This window comes from Anas acuta, chromosome 2 (assembly GCF_963932015.1).
Source record: "Anas acuta chromosome 2, bAnaAcu1.1, whole genome shotgun sequence".
Classification (NCBI taxonomy): Eukaryota; Metazoa; Chordata; class Aves; order Anseriformes; family Anatidae; genus Anas; species Anas acuta.
The window spans coordinates 62,214,140-62,239,192 of record NC_088980.1 but is presented as its reverse complement, the minus strand read 5'-3'; the positions used below and the strand labels follow the sequence as shown (position 1 = coordinate 62,239,192).

Here is a 25,053-nt window from a genome sequence, read left to right as displayed (position 1 = left end):
GGATATTAGGAAAATATTCTTCACTGAGAGAGTGGTCAGGTACTGGAACAGGCTACCCAGTGCAGTGGTCATGGCATAGAGCCTGTCAGAGTTCAAGAAATGTTTGGACAACACTCTCAAGCATAGGGATTGATTTTGGGGGATTGCTGTGTGGAGCCAGAAGCTGGATTCAATGATCTTTGTGGGTGACAGACAACCAGGTATATTCTTTGTTTCTAAGATGGAATTCATAATGAGAAGCAACAAATGGGAGATTTGTTGAATGTGTTCCTGTTTGAACACAGGACATTTTGATTAGATATACTGGAAAAAAAAATCAACATGGGAATAGTGAAATACTGGAGTTGGAGAACAGGGAAGCTATGGGATTTCCATCTCTGAAGATAGTCAGAATATGAATGGACACCAGAGCAAGCTGGTATTGTTTGAATTATCTTTTGAGTGGTCAGCCTAGGAGACCTTCAGAAGTCCCTCCCAACTTGAATTATGCACACACAAATATGCATAAGGCCTATTTTCTTAAGGAATATACTTAAAACTGAAGTGTTTTAAGGCAGACGTATTCAGATGATAGTTTTGCACAAGTTCTATATTATGTATTGTATCATAGAAACATAAACAACTCAGATCTTTGTGGAAATTTCTATGTAAATTAAAAGTCACCCTGCAAGTCAGTTGTAAAGCTATTGGCACAGGAAGGACACAAATATCTTAGTCTTAGGGAAAGCAACTTAAACAGTATTAGGTGGCATTTAGTTAAACCTTATGCAGAGGTCTGAGATGAAGAATTTCAGCTAGGATGTGATCATCTTAAACAATGAGCTGTCAAAAGTAAAGTGTGATGACATTAAAGTGCCCATAACTATTGTTGTGTTTACCTACACACAATATAAAGGTTCTTTAAGAGATAAAAAAAAAAGAACAAACTTGGTTAAAGTGCCAACTGGAAACATCCATCTGTCTTCCTATATTGAAACTTTCAACACAAGTTAGGTTGTGAAAAGAACAACAGAAATCTGTTTGAAAATAAGCTTTAAGTGTGTTACATATACTTTATCTGTAGATAGCAGTTCTCACTGGCAAGAGAGAACAAAATAAGAGTCAACAATAATTTACCAAAAGAGAGAGAACAGCAGGAATACTTAGGCTAGAAATAATCTTCATACACCAAATATTAAGCATATGAATGTGAAAGTTCAGATGATTAATTCAAACCACCTCCTAATTCTCAAGAAATATAAAAAAGAGTAAAAATAAATAAAATATCAAAAAGAAGAAAAGGAAGAAGAAGAAGAAAGGAACATCTGTGGAGAAGAAAAAGCTGCAAAATAAGTGTCTGGATCACTTAATTCATTTGCAGATGGACTATGTCTCAAAAGAAAGAAACACACTAAACAACCTGGAAGATAACTGAAATCTTTTGGCCTAGATGTCACAAGTAGCAGAAATTGTACTGGCCGTTCCTATAATATAAGTATGTTTTGAAAGAACATTTTCCATCTAGCAAGTCAAAAATGAGACAATGTCATTATAGAACACACACACAAGATGGCTCTTAAAAATTTGTGAAAGCAATTTGATTGATACAAAAAAAAAAGGTCTGAGAAAACTTGTGGAGATAGCAAAGTGAGAAAAGAGTCAGTTCAAAGCTAAGTTTTATATTTTTCTCTTTAAAGGTGCTTCCATTGTGATTGAATTTCAGAGGAAGACATTTGGGCATCGCAACAAAACCTCTAGGAGTTGAATTTTTTTTGGTAGCTTGGCTTGGAACTGAGCACGATTCAAACTGCATAAATACTAGTTCAGCCTCAGCTTTGTCTCTTGGACCACTGCTTTCCCATTTAAGCCTTGGGGCAAACCCCCCCCCTGCCTCTGATGGACCTTGGCTATTAATTAAGAGGTTTCTCTTCAAACCCCGATGTCCCCAAGCAAGCTTAGCAAAGAAAACTCAATCTGCATCTCACATTTCTCTGAGTCAAGCATGAGCTTTGAATTCAGCAGACGCAATGGTCATGCCTGATGGTTTTCATACCTTCTTCTGCACAGGGGCTGCTTTACTGCAATGATTTCTAACAGGATGGCTCTGTTAGTTTCCCAGCACATGGCTGTAGGTTATTCTGGCAATCCTGTGAAGTGTTGCCACATGAGGCCTTCACAGTATGTCAGAGATGCTGGCAACAGTCACTTCTCCATGTGACTTTATGCCTGGAAGAAGGGCAGAGCTAGAAAAGGACCCAAGATCATGTTTTCTGTTCTGCCAAATCTGAGAAGCAGTTTTGCATGAGTTGGTATCAGTATGGTATTACGCTCAGTGTGTGGATGTCAATGTGTTACCTAAAGGAAAATCTAAAATATTTTCTACATTTTAGACTTGGGGAAACCGACTAGGTAAGGAAACCTATTCACTAAATCAGAACATACAATCTCAAACAAAGGGGTAATTATGTGACTAAAATTACTTTCAAACCTATTTGAAATCTGGTAATGTTATATATATATATATGTGTGTGTGTGTATGTATGTATATTTGTGAATCTCCAGTTTTAAAAAATATATTTCTTATCTCTCACTTCACCATCGCAGGTAAGGCAGGGTCACTTCAGTGGGCAACATTTAATGCATGTGAATTGCTGTGATCTTTCTAAGCACCAATAACAGCTAAACAAGCCATCCCTAGCCTGCCCTCAAATCCTCCATAGATGTGACTTGGGTAGAGCGGAAGATTATTAGTCAATAACATATAGCAATAATTCAATTTTCCTAGCAGATGGTTCATATTTACCATTCTGCTGTGTTTTGTTACATGGATAATAAGCTGGGACAGTACTGTTCAGTTATTATAGGGTGTTTGTTTGTTTGTTTGTTTGTTTGTTTTTTACCAGTTGTACTCTAGGGAGTTTCCACAGAAGTTAAATGTTTTTTTGCAAATTTTGATCTCATCAGGAAATATACATTTATCATAATGTATCTATCTATCTATTTTTTCATATAATATTTTGAACAAGAACACATAATATTAGGTCACTCAATAGCCCATCCATAATTGTATGATCTTGATAACCCTATTAAAAACTGTGAAACACTGTTCTTTCTTAATCACAAAAAGGGGTAAGATGATTAAGTGTGCCTAATTAAAACACCTCACAAACTAAGGAAATTATTTTCTAGGTCTGATTTTATAGGAGAGGCAGACACGAACCCTATGGGCTGTGCGAACCATGAAATCAGAAGTGTGAGGGATGGTAGTATAAAACTGCTTTAATTGTCTGTCTCAGAGCTACCCAAAGCTGGGCTGTCATATAGTCAGTTCACTTTTGTGCTGCCTTTAAGCTAGTAGATGAAGCCAGCCCACCCCAGAGCATTGCAGATTTGTTTCAGAAGGTGATCGACTATTTCATTCTCAGTGTGACAGTCCAGCACTAACATCACTCATCACAGCATATTGCATCGGCTGTATTAAGGAGTTCCTGACACTGTATTTGTGTAGGCTTAATTTTCCTCCTCTCCCTCCACTGAAAGATAACAAAGTCACTTATGAATTATTTGGTTTGCCTATTTTCCTAAAAAGTATGATTGCATTTGCAGAGATTACCCCAGAAATTTGACAGCACACATTAATATTTTTCTCTTATGTATTCAAGGATGAGATGCTTTGTGCAGTCTGCTGTAAAATCAGAATGAGCAATAGTATAGGCAAATACTTTCCAGGAGATAAGAGACTCCAGCATTTGATGAAATGATAAGGCCCCAGATTCTGGCTTAGGCTCTGAGGGCACCTGGAACCACATCCTTCTTACCTGATAGTTTTACAAAACTAGCCTATGTAAACCTTCTCTCTGCACACCGGTCTTCTCAGCTCTTTGCTGGAGGTGGTAGGTCCTGAACTTTGTAATGAACGTTATTCTCTGTGGATGATAAGTATGTGGTCTTATATTTGTGCTTACACCGGCATGGCTCTACAGTCCTGTTTAATATCTAAGCTACCTGCGCTACAACATGCAGATACTGGCAATGTTACTGGGGTGGGAGTGGGGGGGGGGGGGTGGAGGAGGATGGTCACTGTCTGTCCTTCCTGAAAAAAAGGACAGGAATTTTAATTATTCATGAAAAATCCTTTGTAATCATTTGTAGTGGATTTAATGTGCATGCTGTTTCTCCTGAGAGCTCTGATCCTTTGGTGTCCCTGCTGGGGTGATGCTGCACAACACAGGGACCAGGATCATGGCACCAACCTCTGGCCCAGTGGTTGGGGTTCTCACCTGGCAGCATGGGATTGGGATTCCCAGACAACTTTGTGTAAAAACAGCAAAACTCTTGTACCTTGCTGCACAGGTGGAGACTCAGATCTACACATCAGGAAACAAAATAAGGAAAGGTACTAGATGTGGAAGGCAGGAGATGGTGGTGGGAACACAGTCTTGCCAAAGAAGAAATAATGACTAGGACTTTTCTGCATTTGAGCACCCTAACCTTTACTCAGTTGCATAAAAGTATGGCGTCTCATTTACCAACAGAGTTTCTTTTAAAATAAATGAAACTACTCAGAACTGCCTAAGCTTCAGAGCTACTGGGGGACTGGGGAGGTCCTTCCTCCAGCCTTGATGAAGACCCCTAGCCCTGTTGATCATAGGTACTCCTTTCTCAGCAGGATGCATTGAACCTATTTGGAGATTTTGGCTTCACCCCAGGCTCTCCAAGCAGGTTTCTAGTTTGCACCTTGTGTCTCAGGTCCCCGAGAGTTGGGTATGCAGAGCCAAGGGACTCCAGAAGTGGAGGGAGGCCACAGGTGTTCAGATAATCTCTGATCTTTTCATTTTACTGTATTTGGCAGAGGGCAGTTGACACTTGCTTAGAGCCTTTTTACACATAGATTAAATGCATATGGGGGAGATTGTAAAGGGATGTAATGAACTCTCCGTTGGCCTGGGAAGTTGGATTTGTAATTAATACTAATTTGCACATCTGTTCTGAATTTGGTGCTGACACAGCCAACAGGACTTCTAGAGTTTGTGGATCAAGACAGTAAGCTACCTGCATGCCTCATGTAAAGGCACCCAGGCAGAGATAAGGTCTGGGCTTTCAGCGACTCTGCCATCACGCAGCACCAAGACCTGTCTGCAGGTGAGTAGGAGCTGCTGTCTTTGCTGTGGGAAGCCCCAGCTCACCTCTCACACCCCATGACACACCTTGGTCCTCCCCTAAAGGGTACAACTGCACCCCAGCTCCAAGGCTATCATGCATGGCAGCAGACTCACATGCAGCTTTTTGGGGCAAAGCCTCATCTAGCAGCTACAGTAATGACTACCAGAAGGGAAGTGCACATTCCTCCAAGCGGATGAAATGGTCCATTTCCCAGCAAATAAATAAAGAAAGGAAGAAAGAAGAAAGCTAATTGAACTGGCAAAATGCTTTTTAAATTGAAGCAGCACAGGATTTAGTTGTTAAATTCTGAAGAGGTGTGGAGAGAAATTAAAATGTTTCTGAAAGAGGTAGCAGGGAAGCATTCATGGTTCAGCTCTGAGTCACATTATTTTACTTCTGCAATGTTGCCACCATGGTGTAAACCAGACAGTACCAGTAGGTGGGTACAGGTAGTCCTTCTGAAGCATGGGAAGAAAAAAAGAAAACAGTGCTTCCTTTTCATCTCATAGTTCGAGCTGTGTATGAGATACCCTACAGAGCTGATATTGGGTAAAATCCTTAAAAGAATCATTAACATAGGAATTGCTGCAGTTACTGTGTGAGCATCACTCCCTAGTCTCCATTTATTCATTTAAATCATGTTTTCCTGTTATACCTTTGGTAAGGTAGATTAAAACTCTTTGTTTCCCAAAGAGAAATAGGTGCACTTGCTTGCTTTGTGTTGGACATAGAGCCATGTGGCAAGTCCCCACATGCCACAGGCACAGACCATGTCCAACATATCCTGGAGGTTTCTGCTTCACAGCCACTCAGACTGTCTGTTTAACCTGCACCTGTGTGGTAACTGTTTGTCCAGTCTCCTTTACTGTTAGCAATGGGCCACGACTTGTTTGAAAATCCCAATAAATGGCCAAAGCCTCATTTGTAGATATATTTTGAGCACCAAGTTCAAATTCTATGGGTTTTTAATCTATTCAGCCCATTCCAAGGTGACCTTTTATTTCCTTAGCTGTTTAACCAGAGCCTTGTGAAGAGGAAGGATATGTCTCCCTTGCTGGATGGGATAAGAACATGACCACCACCCAGAGCGTGGGCAGTGCTGGTGGAGGACAAGCAACCTAGGCAGCAGGTATCAGCAGCACCTTCCACATGTGAGCATTTACTGAGAGCTGAAATTGCTGGCAGGGAGCCCTGCCTTCATTGCACAGTAGTTGTCAGAGCAGGTGCTTTATTCCTGCTTTCCTGCAGCAGCAACACCAGCTGTCACTTGTCTCCAGAGTCAAAATATTTCCATGAGTATCAGCATCTGGTAATTGATGTGAAATCAGTGAACCTCCTTGCAAAGTTCATGCTATATTTGCCAGAGCTAGACATCAGGCAGCAGAGTGCAAGTATAATGAGAAGCTCTCAGCTAACTGAATCAAGTTTCTTTTAGCAGTAGACGAGCACATGTGACTATCCATGGTATCCTAATTATTGTAATTTACTTATTCTGCCCTATTAAGAAGCTTTTTTTTTTTTTCTGCCTGGGGACTTTCTAATCATGGAATTAATTTGTCACTTTTACCATTATAAAATACTGCTCCCATGACATTGTTCAGATTTACAGCCCTCAGTGTGAAGAGAAGAAAGGAGATAAAGAAAAAATAGTAAAAAAAGGTTTTGCTCCTCACTTGTGTTGTTTTTTCAAGAGCCTTTTAGGAGTCTAACATGAAGAGAAAAATAAAATAAAAATAAAAAGGGAAAACAGAAAGTTGTCACCCTTGACATCCCACATAAGAAAGTACTGTCTTAGCAAGAAGGAAAAAAAAAAAAAGTAAAAAAGTATAATGTTAAATGAGACCCAAATTAATGAATTGTAGGAATAGAAATAAACTTTTTCCTTAGCAGAGGTGAAAGCCAGTGGTAACTCCTTTGATCCCATGTGCGTTGTACCAGAGTATTATCAGTCTCCTAGAAATCAAAATTCTGAATGTATTCCTGATAACCAACTATATTCTCAGACAAGGTGAGTGCCTATACCTATCTGTCTGAAAGTGAAGCTCCTTAGGGAATGGCAGTGTACTTCTTGCCAGCCCTTTTAGTAACTTGAACATAACTGATACAACTACAGTAAAGTGACACATGACACACGGCATGAAATTAAGCAGTGACAACAGGCACAGAAAGCTGAAGCAAAGATGTAACTCAGTACCTCTTTCATCTTTTTCCACATTCACATATTGCAAGGGTGATGTTTATTTTGGGCGATGAATGAATACACTTCTCGTGTCACTCAACAGCATTCACTACTGGATCATTCATCCTGTATGTTCTTAAAGAGATGCTGCATCCCCCTCTCAGGTTGAAAACAAATAAACAAGCTAACTAATTAAAACCTGTCCCTCTTGTTTTTAAAACAAAGAAGCCAACACACACACACAAATTATGTCTCACTTGTGTGCAGATGTTTGTTACAGATGGAAAATTGAAAAGAAATTCCTTATGTCAAGACTATGGCTAGAAGAAATTATGTACAAGATCTGTTAAACTGATATGCACTTTTGATTAAAGATGCATGTATAATTACAATGCCACTTTAGAAAAGCAGTACCACCCTCTCTTCTAAGGGGAGACAATTGGCTAAGACCTGCAAGTCTGAACTCCAAATCCTGTAACTCTTTTGTTTTTCAGTAAATGCCTCACATATGCTGTCACCTGTCTTGGGAGGGCAAAATCCACAAATACAAAGGCAAAAAGTTCAATAATTCTAGCTGCCTCCCTGCAGAGGTGCTGAAAATGCACCACAGCTTGTGAGAAAAGTAATGCGCTGGCTGTACCTTGAAGGAATAGTAAAAGGATCCCCACTCCTCTTCTTCCACCACTTCAGTGAAAGTCACTGTCTCAGTGCAGGTGACAAGGGTGAAATCCAGCCAGCCGGTGCCAGCTGGGGACCTGCTGCTGGCTTCTGTGGAGCTGACCTCCATCACCGGCTTCTGCTTGAATTGTCTAGGTGCTTGTTTTCCTAAGAGTTCACGCAGACAAGTCTCTCCCGTAAAAGCAAAGCAGCAAAAACAGCTTCTCACTGCTCCACCACTGGCTACCAGAGGCATCAGGCTTCAGCGTAGCTGAGTGATAAAAAAATAAAAAAGCAAAGGAAGAAAAAAAAAAAAAAGCCAAGCTGGCACCAGCCCTTTGAGCTCTTTCAGCATAACTCTATCAACAGCCGTCCACATGCTCTTTCCAGCAGCTGGACCAGCAGCTGGTAAGAAAGTCAGCACATGTGGACTCATCCATATGCCTTGTAGTCTCAGGACTCTCTGGCATCCACAGATGCCAGCTCTGGAGCCAGGCATGGTTGTAAAAACATGAACCTGGGGCACAAACTCACATTTAGTGCATCCAGGATTTGTTCAGCTTAGTGGAGTTGCTCTGCCTCAGGACAGAGCAATCATAAGCAGTACTCAGTCTATTTTCACAGCCATGTCCCACCAACTCAATTTCTCCATCTCCTGTTACCTGCAGGACAGAAGCTTGGAGGAATTGGAGAATCTTCTGGGTGCCCAAACAATATTCAGGCTTTGCCAAAATATGCTGAAGTCATCCAGAGGAGGATTGGTCCTGGCCCATATAGATAATTAGAACCATTCATGAAGAGAAAGAACCAGCACTGATCTATATGCACCAGTGATCAATACTTACTTAAAACTTCCTGCCCTGAATGTTGTCTTTTTGGGATTTTTTTGGCTCACTCATTCCCACACAGATGGTAGTCTCAAGCATATTAGAGGTGCTAAGGAGCTTTTCAGTACATACATGATCCTGCACAGCTCTCAGGACTAAATCAAGAGTGACTTTTCTTGTGGCTTTGCCAGCTGGTTGCTGTAAGTAATGCTTATGGTGTTAAAAAGGTAATTCAGGTAAAAGAAGAGGTAATTCAGGTCTTCCATTACTCTTACCTTTTCTGTCTTCGATTATTGTCACTGTCACTGCCCTGCTTCGTTGATGGCTGTTTTTGCTGAAATGCTGTTTTGTTTGTTAGTTCATTTGTTTGTTTTGTGGTTGATCACAACATTTTAAGCCATGGACTGTCTGTGGTACCATATCTATATTTAAACTAATTCTCTAGGGAAAAGCAAAACAAAACAAAAACAAAAACAAACAAACAAAAAACACTTATCTTCTTATTTTTTAAGCCTCTAAAAAAAAAATCTGAAATTTGACATATGGGTTTGCTCCCTCCACCCTTCACCATTCCCAAGATTAAGCAAACTGTTTGAATACCCCTGGAATGAATGGAGAAATAAAAGACTTTACTGATTGAATCTCAAAAGCCTATAGCAGGCAAGCTCAAATCCCAGCAGTTCCTCGGTGGATAATGAATAGCTGATTGATTCCTACAACTGACTTTGTTTTCCTCAGCCAGGAGTTTGAAAAGTCTCTGAGAATTTCAGTGCTTGAAGAGATTTAGGTGGTTTTACATAGAGAGAAATTGAGTCTTCCCACTGTTTTTACAAAAGATGCTCTCAAATTATTTTTTTAATGTTTTTATATGTCTTATATAAACACATTTTTTTTTTCTGATATATAATAAAATGTGATTTTTACTCTCTTAACCTAACCTATTTCTCTTTTTAAGTCTCACTATTTTACTACACCACAGCATAAGCATGCTTCCTATATAGGAAATATTAAACAATTTTGAAAATAATCTTTAAGCAAAGAGAATGGAATATTCAGAAGAAGAACAGAGAAGACTTGTTTTAGGCACCACTTCACTGGCCATTCTTTTTACCTTGGTCTCAGAACCTACACAAAATTGTATTTCTCAAATATAGCTTTGAACCAAGAGACTGGAAAACTAGAGCATAAATGGTTCCAGTGCAAGCTAAGTAGAACTCTTTGCAGCTGCTGTGTGTAACAAAGCTTTATGCTCATCTTCCATGTGCAGACACAGGGGGGAGACCTGCAACATGCATCGTGTGTCTCTCCATAACAGCATGGTTTTCCTTACTGGGAAGAGAAGGAAACAAAAAGTGAAATCAGGAGATTAATACCGTTGATCATTTCCCCAAATTTAGCTGATCTCAACCTTCAGATGCATCTAATAGTTTAAAAAATTAGGCATGTCTGAAATGCAGAGGCTCAAGGTTATATATATGTGTGTATATATATTGTACAGAATTTACAGTAGAGTTGGCTTTTCTGTATTTAGCCTGTATTGGAAAGAAACTGCAAAAATATTTAGATTCTTGCTGTTTGTATTTTCCTGTACCCTGGAGTAGTTAGACATAATCATATTAAATGCAAAGAAGAAATAAGGCTATCAGGCTTCAGAAAGAAAGAGAATGAGATATTTCTTGCTTCTAACAATTTGACAAGTTAATTGCTTTTCATTAAAAACAAACAAGCAAACAAAAAACAACATGTTTATCCAAATCTGTATAGAGTGGCCTTGGAAGAGGAAGGTCAGCCTGCTGTTCCCCATGTCCTTCTCCCCCAAAGCTGACTGGGCAGTTCAGAGGGGCACAGCTGCTGCTGATGGCGGTGAGGACCACAGGAGAGCTGCCTTCCTGCATCCCCACTGCACAGGAGCAACACAGAAATTGCACATTAGTGACACAATCCCTGTTGCCTGACATGGAAACCTGCATGAAACATCAGTTTTCCTTTAATTTTGAAGCTGCTTGGCATGCATGTTGTTTTCTGTTTGCACTGTGCCTTTGGTGGGGTGCAGTTCTGTTCAGCATGGGTCGGAGATAACCAGGTTTACAGTGATGGGACCAGCCAAGGCTGCAGGTGGCCCCAGTGCTGGGAAGGGATGCCCATATTTCAGGGCTCTTGGAGGGCAGCGCTGCAGGTGCAGCAGGGAGGACACCATGTGTGCCTTCCGTGTGATGAGGCTCACATCTACTGCTAGTCTCTGGCTTGCATGATCTGCACCTCACTCCAGCTCCCCTGCATGACTTGCAGCAACAGTCTGATGGTTCCACATAAGGCTCCCTTAGCTGGGCTGTGACTGTACCCCCAGCATTTACAATCACAATTTTACACATTTTTTAGCCACACCAGGCAGAGAAAACATCAAGCTTCTAAATCCTCTAAGACCTGAAATAGCAACGATCTTGTATGAGTTAATTTCTGAGTTCTGAAGTTAGAGGCTGGCAGATGGAACTGAAGAGCCTCTCCCTTATACAGAGAAATATGTGTTTGATTTTCTTTCGGAATCTGTAGAAACTCAAACTTGAAATATTCAAAGCCTTCACAGAATGAGATGACAAATCTCTGCCTAGGTCCAGCCTGATTTCTGGCCAGTCAGTATCTATCCAGCTCTGAATCAGATCCCCAGACTGCCAGAGGGTGGATTCTTTCTATAGATTGACGTTTTGGATTGTATCTTTTGAAAAAAAAAAAAAAATCTGTATTTTTCCATTAGTAAAGAAGGAGGGTCATAAAAATCACAGAGCATTTTTCTAATAGTGATGACAAAAGATGAGCACTTTATTCCTCTTCCATACAAAAATGATTTTTTCAAGGAGAACTTTTTCACATCTTCATTTCTGCTTGTGGTATTAATTCAGGGTGGTCCATTTGAAAGAAAGGATTAATGGGCATTTATCTGTATTTGCAAATAAACTCTTGGAGAAGAATAAGCAATTCTTAAGGAATTGTCTTTGAGAAGAAGCATGTAGGTGAAGAAAGTGTGTAGAAGAATGATATTAAATATGAATGTCATGTCAGAGGAAGTGTCAGACACTCTGAAATTTCAAATCCTTTCCTCTCTTTGTAGCAGCACAACCATGAAGAAAATCATGTATTTCACAAGGGCCTGATTCTCCCAGGATAGTTCCTGTTCAGGGACAGAATCACAGCTATCTTTAGCAAAAAAAAAAAGAGCCAAGGCCCATGACCTGAAACAGAAGCCTGATAAATATGCATTCCCATACAATTTCAAGGCAGTCAACATCATATTATTCATTATATAGCATGGGAGCACGCCTGCTTTCAAGGAGCTGAGCAGGTATCCAGGATATGGATATGGCACCCATCCCAGCAGGTCCTGGCAAGAGGTAATGCATGGCACACCACCCAGCAGACAGCTCCTAGTCACTAGAAAGATTTACTTCCAAAATCCACCCTTCTCGAAGCGCTGGCATGCCCACAGTAGCTGGGATGGGAAAGCAGCTCCAAAACAAATCTGAGCTACCAAACAGGCAGTGCAGCTGCAGGTGAGCCCCAGCTGGCCCCCAGCAGGCCGGCAGGCACAGAGCCACCCCACAGAACACATGTCCAGCCACGGGATGACCATGAGGAGCACAACACCAACAGTCTGAGTGCCCTATCCTACCCTCCTTCTGCTGCAGTGCCCTCGTAACAAAAACAAGCACAAAGGTCAGTTGAGAGTGGGCAGAGAGGGCATGCAGTTGCAGCTCCCATTTTATCTAAAACTGGCTTCAGCAGTTTTTTGTGCATTTATACAGTCTTCTGAGCTAAATGCCAGAGTCTCAGCAGGGCAACAGCCCTGTTTAGCACTGTACAGGAAGGCTGTTGGAGGAAAACCGAGGTCCAGGTTTCCACAAACAGATATCTTGCAGTGCTTTAAACAACCATCACCGATGGTGGTGCCTTTCACTGCTTTTAATGCATATGTGATTTCAAACCAGGAATTATTTTCAGTATAGTTTTCATATTGTTGCTTTACAGCATTTTTCTTCCCTTCATCCACATTTAGTTGAACTACAACCAATTGTCAGTTCATCTTAGACTATGTCTTACAGATGTCACATCATGACTGCTTGGGGAGAGAAGTACTTCTTTCCTCCCACCCCTCAAGTTCTGCCCACAACCTCCAGTGGTGGCACACAAGATGTTGAATCCATTGTTAAAGCCTACCATAATTTAAGAGTTGCTCCCCCATTGGAGTTCAGAGGATGCCTGGAACTGATGAACCTCTCTGTTCCTCTGCAGGGGATGAAGAATAATCTAATGGCTAAGACATGGACTTGCAGTTGTGGGAAGATATAAAGCTCCTTGTTCCTCTACAAATTCCCATCTCAGATCAAATGGTACTATAGATGCTACAAAGAGGGATATTGAGAGAAATCAGGCTAATCCATCAACACTAAGAGCTTGGGAAAAGACCAGCACAAACTTCAATGGAGGTCAAAAAACTGGAGGACTTCTGTGCCCAAGGGGAGGTAGGAGAACAAAATAAAGTGTGGTAGGAAAGAATTTAAAGTGCCTGTATCCCAGTCCTCATTTCTGTGGAAGAAGTTGTATCTGAAGTTAAGAATACACTCTGTCTTCTGGCAATGAGCAGCAGTGTAGAAGTGCAGATTTACAAGGGAGGTGGAAAGCTGTTAGATGAATTGCAGGACTTTTTATTGCCAATTACAATTTCATGGCAGGGTTATTATTTATTAAATATAGAAGCAGCCAGTTGAATTCTAACTGCTCTTAGGCTTAATTCCACTTTAAAAAAAGGCCAAAGAAACTATGCAGAGCTAGAGAAAAAACCCTTTGCAGTAGCAGGCATACTTCTAAAAGCCTTCACGTCTGCATGCATGCACGCATATGGAAAGAAAGAAAACAAACCACTCTTCTGAAGGGGAATGGGTTACACCCAATTTCCCTTTAATAAAGCCTAGGATGGAGTAAACTAAATGTACTGCACTGCCACCACTAACAGGCATGTGAAGGACAATTTGAACTGTGTAACTGCCTCAATTATTGAAGCTGAGGATTTGAGGCTCTCCAGAGAAAGATATACTTCATCCACTGCTTTGCCCTCCAAAAGCATCATGTGGACAGAAAAACAAAACAAAACAAAACAAAACAAACAAACAAACAAAACAACAACAACAAATGTTCACAGGTAGAATATGACCCATGTCAGAACCGGATTGGGAGTCAGAAATCAATATCAACCACAACATACAATTGAATCCCAGGTCATTTCTGTAGAGGAAGAGGATGTCTATTTTCAGGCAGCACAAGGGACGAGCTATCACCAGCTTTGTGCCAGCATTTATTTTGACTTCTCTTGATTGCAGAGCAGAGGAAAGGGCTAGGAAACAGAAAGAACTAAAGAGATATTCAATGAGGTAACTGTCTCAGCTTCTTCAAAGACCTCACCTAGAAGCAGTCTTTATTCCTTTGTTTATGCATATAAGTGCCCCTGTACATTGCCATGAGCGGTGTATTTAATAACATACATTGGCCAAAACAGTAATCCAGATCTGGTAGGCAGTACAACAACATAGGTTTTTGGTGTTAGACAAATGACACTGAAAATAGTCTTCTGCAAGCCAGTTCTTCACAGACTGGAATAGAGGTGTAAATTACTCAGTCCTCTGTGATTCAAAATTTTATTTCCAAAATCCTACAGTCTTTTGCTAATACACTTTTCAGGAATGCCTCTTTGGATACTATTGTGAAGTGTTTAGAATATCAAGGCCATTTTATTCTTGTTCCTGATCACATTAAGATATATATTTTCATTTACAAAATGAAGAAAGATGCTGTGAACAAATATATATTTGTGAACAAATATATCCATCTGATTATGGTTTGGATTCTGTGAAGAAAAAGGAGTGAAACAGGACTACTCCACACACTGATTTGGAAGCAGAAAAGTTGTTCAAAGAAACAATGTTATCTAAAGAAAAATACACAATTTAGCAACTGTCATGAGGTTTTGGAAATACTTGATATAAGTACTCACATCACCTAGTGACTGGCCATACAGCAAGTTGTAACTGGTCACATCAACTCAGTCCAGTATTGTTGTGCCCCACATTTGAATAGACTTTTTGGCTGGACTTAATGTCATTTCAATGAGATGCACAGAATAATTTAGATATCTTATGGCATTGATTCTTTGCTCACAATTGTACATGTATTATGACACAAATGTTCGGACAAATGTCAGAATGGGCATAATTACCCAACTGATCACACTACCCCTAGGAATGCTTTGCTAGGTACCCTTGCAACAACTGTTCTAACTGCAGTGAGTTATGGAGAGGTAGTGCCAGATTCTCATGGAAGTAAATGGGCTTCTATAGACAAAATAACGTCTCCATTTGTTAGGCAAGATATTTCCAGTCTGTGTATGAACATAACACTGATTCAGGTTATATTGTTCTTGTAATAAAGCTAGACAGAATAAAACAATAAGTACCAGTTAGGAAATGAGTTCAAAAAGTTTCCAGTGCTTAACAGTTGTGTGGGTGGAGTAAAATAGCACACACAAAACATGATTTGTTAGTCATTAGAAACAAACCTGGAATCAACATGAGCTGTGGTGATCTTTCTGCCCAGTGTCAAGTTTTCAGAACTTCTAAAAAGACTAAAATTGTTGAAGAGTTCTTTAGTTTTTCTTTTCAGAGCAGAAAGGAACTCTGAAGGAAATAAATAAATAAATAAATATGTATCATTATGCATTCACATATGTATCAAATTAGAGATTAAATGAAGGAGAAGCAAACCATCTCTGCATTTGAAGCATTCATCATTTTTGTAGCACAATTTGCTTTAGGAGAAAATAATGTTTTCTGTGGTTCTGAACATGCAAAATAATTCAAGACTTTATATGAACTGCTGCTTGGGGATTAGATGAGGATTTAATATCTTTCTCAGAGACAGAATTAATTAAAGTCTCTCCTCTTCGGGAAGGTGATGAGCAAAACAATACAGAGAGCTTTGATTTATTTCTCTACAGAAATAAAATGTGTATAATAATTTTTCTTTTCATTTTCTTTTTTTAAAAATGAATAATTTAAAAAATTATCATAGGAGTTGCTTAAGGGATTTTAATACACTTCCAAAATGTCAGCTAAAATTGAACCATTGGGTCTCCTTTAGAAAATTTTGAAAATCTGTTGTCACAACCTAAGGAAATACTGTCTAAGTATTGCCAAAGATCTGTCTTTTTATTTCATTTTTCATATGCTTAACACCAGAACTGATTGGGAAACCTATTGGTTAGTTGATAGGTCTCACTGTTTTTCACATTTTCTATGATCATCTCATAAAAAGTTTTGATACTCTTTTCATAAAAGACCTCGACCGTCATCAAAAAGCTGAAGGCTGCACACACACACAAAATCATTTTCTGTTGGCAAAGATTTTCAATCCTCACATTTTATGATGTAATGTTTCAAGGCACAGCTGTTATTACCAGATCAGAGTATTTGCTGAATCTGGTAAGAATGATGATATCAGAACAATGCAATGTTTTAGGATTTTGATTTCAATTCACCTGTAACTACATGTAGGATTAACAATGACTTATATTCAATAAACTCTGGAACATGAGTAGTACCTATCTATACTAATTACTCATTGATGTGCCTTGCACCTTCATAGTCCTATCGAGAATAGAAACTTGTGATATCAGGACAAGAACATTTGCTGGGGTAAAAATAAATAAATAAATAAATAATATATATATATATATATATATAAAGAAAGAAAGAAAGAAAGAAAATTAAGAAAAAGAGAGAAAGAGAGAACGAAAGAAAGAACAAAAGAAAGAATGAAAGAACGAAAGAACAAAAGAAAGAAAGACACTTTTATTCAAATGTGGGTATGTTATTTTTGTCTGTTTTAAAGTATGTCTCATAGGCGAATTGATGTCTCCCTTCTTTGACAACTTAAGTTTTTTGCATTTATTTTTTAAGCAAGCAGCCTGGAAGGACCATCCAAAGTCAGATATGGTAAATAGGTAGGGCTCATTTTCTGGTGTTTGGATTTGGTCTGTGCATGGATATTTAAGTATGAGGACAATGTATTTACCACCAGCCAAAGCCCTGAGCAATTACAGGAATCATACCCAACCTCTCAGTTTCACTGTAGGATTTGTCTTAGCACAGTACTGTTTACACACCCTCTGTAGCTGAATTATACCACTATTTTCAGGTTAATTGGAAACCCTTTATATGTGTTGCTAATCAGAAGAATTGCTGTGGCTGCACTGAATGCACAATTGAATGTGGTCCCACGTGTGTTTCAATCAGTTAACCAAAGGCAGGTGCAAAAGACACTTATTCTGAAATACTTAAAATTAAAAGGAATGAAAAAAGTAGGAAAAAACACTGATAAGCTGCTGAGAGGAGCAACACTCATGGGAAAAAAACTCAAGACTTTAATTTCTGTGCTGACTCATTGTCTCTCTGTGCAGTTTCAGCAGTCCATGTTGCTTCTTTTTAAATGACTGGATGACCAAAAGAATGAAAAAATATCAGTCTTTTTACTACTAATAGAGAAATAATTAGAAAAAAAAATATTTCTGTAATCTTAGTTTTTCATTTCAAAGGTCTTAATGCGGGGTTTTCTAAGATGCATTCCCCATTATCAGTCATCTTGCTACCAGCCATCTGTCACCACAGCCAGCAGCAGGCAGTACAGATAGGCTGTGAACTTCAGTGAAGTCTGTTCAGGTACAATGCCTTTCACCAACTTCTATTTAACTTACATGAAAATGTGAATCTGAGAAGCTATGCTAAGTCACGGGAAAGTATGAAATTATATTTGCAGACCTTATTGTTGGTGGTTTTAGGCAACTCAAAAAAAAATCTAACTAATCTGGCCCTGTGCCAGGGTCTATAAGTCTGAAATGGCTTTCACCACCTCGTGTCAGGAGTGACACAAATTAGAGCATCTCACAGAAAACCTGCTGGTACCTGGTCTTCTCTGTTCTCTCTCTCCACCAAGCAGCAATCCATAGCAGCTGCAGTGAAAAATAAATCAACAACAGCTGAAAATTATCCCTTATTATCATGACAAAAACCCTAGCAGCCATGTCTGAATTCCCTATAGCACTGACTTAAAAGTTTAAAAGAAACAGCTATTTTATGGCATTTTAAAGAAACTAAAAATACCCACCCTAAACCATCAAGACAAAAAATTCTTATTCCTAACTTTTTTTTTGTCAAAATGATTTGACCTCAAACTAATTAATTTCAGTCAACACAAACAAACCTTTTTGTGAAAGATATTTCACAAGAATAGTTTTTGATACCCTGTTTCGAGGAGTTCAACACTAGCAAACTTTAAAGTGTACCTGTACTTCTGATGATATATCTGGCAATCTTATACATAACATTATGTTAGGTATAGATTATATATATGTATAGATATAGATATAGGTAGGCAGACATTTAAATGGCTTAGACCAAATTTCAGAACCTCCTGAGTATTCATATAAAGCCCAAGAAATGGACATTGGAAAGCAGTCAGTTTAAAACCAAAAAAAAACCTGTGCAGCCAATGCATTTCCCATACCAGAATGGGAAAAGGTGACAAATGGCAAACTGGGGATAGGATCTAAACAAGTGTTTGAGAATGAAGTCTCTAGCAAATAACTTTCACATACAACTGCTCCTCCTGTAAAAGCCTGTGGCCTCATTTGGATTTTCATGCCCTGCATCTGGTTCATTTTCCCAGTCTCCAAATGCAAGATGGTTGAGACAGAGGCTTGTATTCCTTGCTGCCTGTTTGAGGAGCACCAGAAAGGCACTGCTATCCCTTGCCCAGGTGTGTGCGATCCCTCCCCTGCAGCATGGCACTAGTAAGAAAAGCAAAGCAGGCATCGTTTGTGCTGATAAACGCACCCATAAATGTCATTTGCATACGAGCAACCAATAACTCTCTGGATGGAGTGCAGCAGAGTATTGGAAGATTTGGACTACTGATTTAAACACTGCTCAACTGTGACTATTTGCCTGAACTTTATAAGGCAATCTTATCCCATAATTTTAGTATAGATCTTTCCCATAGTTCAAGAAAAGATCGATGGGTAGGAGTTTTACAGTCTTGGCCATGATCCTGTAAGATAAATATGGATTAACTGTCCTGGATTCAATATTTAATGTAATAAAATGCTTTTTTTACAGGTATGGAAATGTAACTTTGTCATGCATTTTAATTATGCTGGGGAAAAAAAAAAAGTCATGTCAGCATCTAATTTGTTCTGTTCAAATCTTCACATGCTCTGAAGATAAATCTCTTCTGTTTGAAGAAGGTTAAGATAGTCAAGGGAGAAGATCAAATAATTAGGAATAGGTGAATTTAAAATCACTGTTCCAGACTGTCAAATAGATAAGAGTACAAAGACTGAACAGTAAATTATACATATATATAATATACATGTACTTCTCATTCCATTTCTGTAATTGGGGAAAGAAAAAAAAAAAAAAAAGCATGTTTTATTAATTCATCCCAGACTCCCATGATACTCAGTCACAGGTCATCAACTACATCAAATACGTTATAACATACCTATACAGAATTAATTCAAGATTGGGGGTGCTGGTTGACAGCAGGCTGAACATGAGCCAGCAGTGTGCTCAGGTGGCCAAGAAGGCCAACACCATCCTGACTAGTATCAGGAATAGTGTGACTGGTGTGGCTAGGGAAGAGATTGTCCCTCTGTACAAAGCTCTGGTGAGGCCACACCTTGAGCACTGTGCTCACCACAGGAAAGATTTGGGTTGCTTGAGCATGTGCAGAGAAGAGCACCAAAACTGGTGAAGAGCAAACAAGAGCTGTGAGGAGCAGCTGGGGGCCCTGGGGCTACTCGGTCTCGAGAGGAGGAGGCTGAGTGCAGATCTCCCCACTCTCCACAGCTGCCTGACAGGAGGCTGCAGCCAGGAGCAGCGTGTTGCTCTCCTTGCTTAGGTGACAAGTGACAGGATACAAGGTGACAGCCCCGAGCTGTACCAGGGGAAGGTTGACCTGAGTGTCAGGAAGGATTTCCTCTCAGAGAGGGTAGCGAGGCCTTGGAAGGGGCTGCTGAGGGATGTGGTGGGGTCTCCATCCCTGGAGGTATTTAAGAGACATGTGGATGTGGTGCTTAGAGGTGTGGTTTAGTGGTGGACTGGTAGTGTTAGGTGGCTGGTTGGATTCGTTGATCCTGAAGGTCTTTTCCAACCTAAATGATTATATGATTCTACATCATAGCATACCTGTAGCTCAGCCTAGGTGACACTATATATGCATATCACCTTCTATAATGCCAGTTGTTCTACACTACTTTTTGGAGCTATGCTAATAACCGATGAGGAGAGGGGGTGTCAGCTCACTGATACGGAAAAATTAAAATAGAAAATTTCAGCTTCCTTGCTTCAGGCCAGGTAATTTTTTATTTTTTTTTTTAAATTTAATTAAGCATAGATAAAGCTATTAATGTTTCAAGACTTCCAGAATATTAAAACAAACAAACAAAAAGAATATTCCACAGGAAATAAAAATAAAAATAAAAATAAAAATAAAAATAAAAATAAAAATAAAAATAAAAATAAAAATAAAAATAAAAATAAAAATAAAATAAAAACAGAATGCCTCCTGTGAAACCAAGAGGCTATAGGGCTCTACCAGACTGGCCTCTTACTGTTTCTTACTGGTTTACCTACACTCAGACCCAGATCTTCAGAGTGGCATCATTTAGGAGCACAAACCTTCTGCTCAGGATAGAAACAGACTATATTTCCTCTTTACTGTTGTTCCTGGCATCAGCTGAGCTGGCAGGTAAGAATTGGATAAGGACAGGGCAGCACCTGCTATCCTCCCTTATCAGGGTTTGGCTCCTTTTCTAATGGTGTAAAGGGGCTCCCTGGTGCCACTGCATCACCTCTAGTCCAGGGTGTCCTCCAAGCGGTTCAATTTGTCTAGTTTAAAGAGCACAGTTACTTGGGGTTACACATTTAGTTCAAGTGGGTGGTACATTAAAGCTTGGACCAGCACCTGCGGTGAAAACAAACTGCCTGTGTTTTTATATCTTTTTATTTTATTTATTTATTTATTTTTTAACAGCATAGAGCACTAGACCACACTGGAACCTCCCTCCTGAAGGCTGTAATGTGGATAAATAATGTGTTCAGCCATCTGTGGTTTCTGCACCTTTACTGCTGCATTTCAAGTGAAAGAGTTAACCTGACAACACCAACAGTTAAAATGAAGGAAGTGAACAACACTTCATTTCACAGCATGGAGCACCCTTAAGGTAATGTGTGTTAGAGCAGTTGGCTTATGCAGTGATTGCAGTACCCAAGTGAGCATGTCATGATGATGTGCTTGCCACCATAACAACACTTTATTAATGACCAAACTAATGATCAAACTTGTATTTGACTTGCCATTAATGGGATGCCTCTATTAGGACAGGGATCTTACGAGTAAGAGCAAAATCACCTTGCAGGGCTGAATTGCCATGCTCACCCTGATTTATTTTATTGGTACAGCAGGGAAAAGGCAGCATTACATTACTTTCAAATGACAGATTGCACCACATGTAATGCTTCTAGAAAAGATAATTTTCTAGCTCCTGTATCTGACCAAACTGCAGATACACTGATGGATGAAGCTGGTCTGCAACAGGACCTTGAAATATTTAAGAAACCCGCAATATGGCAGCTTGCAAGTGTCTGATCAGATTCTAGCATTTTGCAGTAACGTGACATTTATTTTTCCCAAATAGCTTTTCAAAGACCACCTTAACTCTGTGCACTCTCTGAAAATAAAGCAGGCACTACAGGGTCTGGATTTTAGAAGTCAGGAATCAGCTGCTGCCTACTGCTGTGTGTGAGGAATCCCATGTTGTTTTTTAAACTTAAGTTTGAGGACAAACCCAGCATTTAAAAAGTAGTGAAACTTCTATAGGCTGCCTTTCAAACTTAATAGGGGCTTGACAGAGCATCAGTGACAGCAGGAATGGTCTTGAGGAAGCCATGTTTCTCCGTGACTTTTATTGCATGAACCAGTGAAAAAGAAATGAAAACTAGCAACACTGATGTTTAAAAATCAGCAACACCACCCATCTATCCAAACCTGTGGCCTCTGTGCCACTGTTGGTCATACTTCCCATTTCAGGGAATTAGTCCATGTGAAAATCACTGGCTGGTTTTTTTTTTTCAGAACTGCCATTCAAAGAAAAATCACGAAGCACTCCTTGCCCCTCAGCCCTGCTGCTCCAATCTCCACCCACACTCCACCCTGTCTCTAAGATGCTGGTTTGTAGCAGTGCTCTCTGCACTTTTCTGAAGGCCTTTCACTTTTGTGAACCAGTCCTGGTGTGTCCCAGACCTAAGGCAGGGAGGGATCTGCTGAACATCCACCTGGGATGTGGCTAACATGAAGCAAAACAGAGATTTTTCTGTCATCATTTCTCTCCTTCCCTGTCTCTATTAACTGTGTTGCTCAGAAGACCTTGGATATTTCCCATGCACTAAGCTGAGCTCCTCTCCCTTCAGAGTTAATGTAGGCAAAAAGACAGACCTCAGTGTTTAATGTCTCTCTTCCATCATCACTACCCAGAGGTTTTTAGGGGGATATCTCACACCTACCTGCTTAGCGCTAGCACCCTTCTGCACCCTGCTCCTTGTCAGGGGACCACAGCATCCTCTGCTATCATTAATAGGTCCTCATGTATTCTCCACAGGCTCATAAAATTCTTGCTTATCAGCCAAATTTCATAATTTCACATGAAATATGGCCAGTAGCCCCAAGTTCAGGCTGGCTGCCAGTCATTTTCGCTCAGCCAAAACATGGTAACTGTCTTTTATGGTGAAATGCAACAGAATATTTTTCTTGGTGTGCACACATGAGCTATCTCCTACATGATTTAATGTTATTCATATTTAAAAAACATCTTACAAAAAATATTTACAAGCATCTGTCATTGTTGCATTTCGATTCTTTTGTAAGTGTATTCAGCTCGTGCTCTCTTTATAACCCATATAAATAGCAAGCCTGGCTTCACTGGCATTTCTCATCAAAATATGGAGCTTGCTGGAGCCCTCTGGAGACAGGAGCTCCACATTCTGTCCATAAGAATGAGCAAAAAATTCCCTACAGAGGTCAGAGGCAGCAGAATGGGTTTCTCGAGGTGATTATGGGTGACTGACACATCAGTCCTGCCCGCACTGTTCCAGTAAAAAGTTGGAGGAAGGATACAACCGACAAATTACATAAAGCTCACCATGGCGTTACTCATGCCACTGCACAGTTCATCCATATCATTGAATTTTCTGCTGTCTCATATCCATGAACATACCTACACCTTCAGGTATTCCCAGCTGCTACACAGACATATTTCAGTATTCTATCTTGAAGTGGAGGATGTTAAAAAACAGGGTTTCTAGCTCATGTAAACTTTCTTCCCTTCGTACCCACAATCCCTATTGTTCCAATGTGCTTTCACAACCTTTTGCACAAATTGACAATCTGAAGGCCTGAAAGGAGCATCTGTCTGTTGAGAGCCAAAAATTCATGAGCTTTTGGCCTCTTAAGCTCAAATAGAGACTTTGCAAACTCTGGTGCAGTTCTGCAGGAACTGCTTGGAATTCAGAACACAATGAGCCTGAGGTGTGTTAGATACAGTACTTCAAATAAATCACTGTCTTTTGATTAAAAAAAAAAAAAAAAAAAAAAAAAAAAGAATCCTGCCTTCCACTGCCATAACATGTCTAAGCCATAAACAGCATCATCTCCCAAATGAGGGGTTTACCAGTAACATCTGGTCATCAATATATTTTACTCAGTTCAGCAATAAACTAACCTTATTGGGACAATTATGAATTCACAAGAGGACTTAGACTTCACATCTCTGTTCTCCTCCACCTGACATGATTCCCCACTAGTTAAGTGGATGGTATGGATTTAGGCAGGTAGGCTCCATATACTGCATGCTGGAAGAGTTAGGTGATTAAAGCACAGACCCTACAAGTCAACAAGCAGAATGAAGGAATACTTGAGCTAAGAGGAAATGTGGTGTTGCTTAAAACCCAGCCACATTTACAAATTTACTATTCTCAGCTGCCAGAAACTTGAAATTCACAGCTCCTCCTATAGTTACAGGTAGGCATCACAGTGTTTCCACATATCAAGTTGAGTTCTCCGCCCAGAGAGGCTACACAACAGACAGGAACAGAGAAAGCACATTGCCTCCATTCAGTAAAAGTCCCAAGCCTTAAAAGGCTGAAGCCTTTGCAGCTCTAAAGAAACTGCCCTCTTTAGTGTTGTCAAATAGCTATTGCAGCTGCTCTTATTCAATAACACCTCTTCCCTTAGCAAAAGCAAGACAAAAAAATAATGCAAATGGATAGAGGATATATGATATATAATGTGAACATTATTAAGTACCTCATTAAATCATTAATCTTTAACCTTCACAAATGTAGTGACAACATACAATGGTATTTGCTACAGGCAACTGTTCTTTCATACTCACACAACAGAATTATTTATAGCACCAGTACACATCTAAGCAATAAAGGAGCATGAAAGGTAGTGATGAAAGATGCATTGTACCATAAGCAATAAATCAGAGAGCACCAAATGCTGAATACTAAAGAAAAGGAAGCCACCTGAAAATAATGTTGTGATGAGCAACAAAAACACTTTAAAAAGTGCTTAATGCTAAACACATATTTGTTTCTTACCAAAGTCAGTTAGATTTAAGCTTTTATTCAGAATTAGGTATGCACTTAACTGCTTTGCTGAATTGGGAGCTAAAGGAGGATGACATGTGATGATTTCTATCCAAGATTGCAGGATAAATAATGTTTTCAGGGCAATTCATGAAGCCAAACACATAGCTGCATCTCAGTCAATAACAACAAATATTACTATCAGAATAAATTCGATTAGTATTCGAGATTGAATTAGTGGTATTCTTGTAAGCACCGTTTTTTCAATTTCTACTAAAAAGCTTTTGGTCATGAAAAACTGCTTCAGGACATTTAGATATCTCTTGGAGCTGTTACAGGTAAGCCTTTCTCCTTTAGCCATCATTTTCATGCAGCACTAGGGCAACAACTCAAGAAAGTCAGGCATGAAACACTGAATTCATATCTTTGGTTTCTCTCTTTGTAGACTTCCCATGATTTGCATACATGTGGGATTCTTTACTATGTATATAAGTGCGTGTGT

The 25,053-nt window shown here is 39.6% G+C and overlaps 1 protein-coding gene across 3 annotated transcripts in view; it reads right to left on the bottom strand.

Moving 5' to 3' along the window:
* Positions 1-9,507, bottom strand: part of NPSR1 (neuropeptide S receptor 1) — a 62,231-nt gene extending 52,724 nt beyond the window's left edge. The window contains exon 1 of one of the 3 annotated variants that reach the window (XM_068670412.1): positions 7,962-9,507. In XM_068670412.1, coding sequence (XP_068526513.1) covers positions 7,962-8,234 — 273 coding nt within the window. In that variant the 5' untranslated portion in view covers positions 8,235-9,507. The remainder of the gene's footprint in view (positions 1-7,961) is intronic. The other 2 variants (XM_068670414.1, XM_068670413.1) reach the window with 2 other exon arrangements.
* Positions 9,508-25,053: the final 15,546 nt, after the last annotated feature.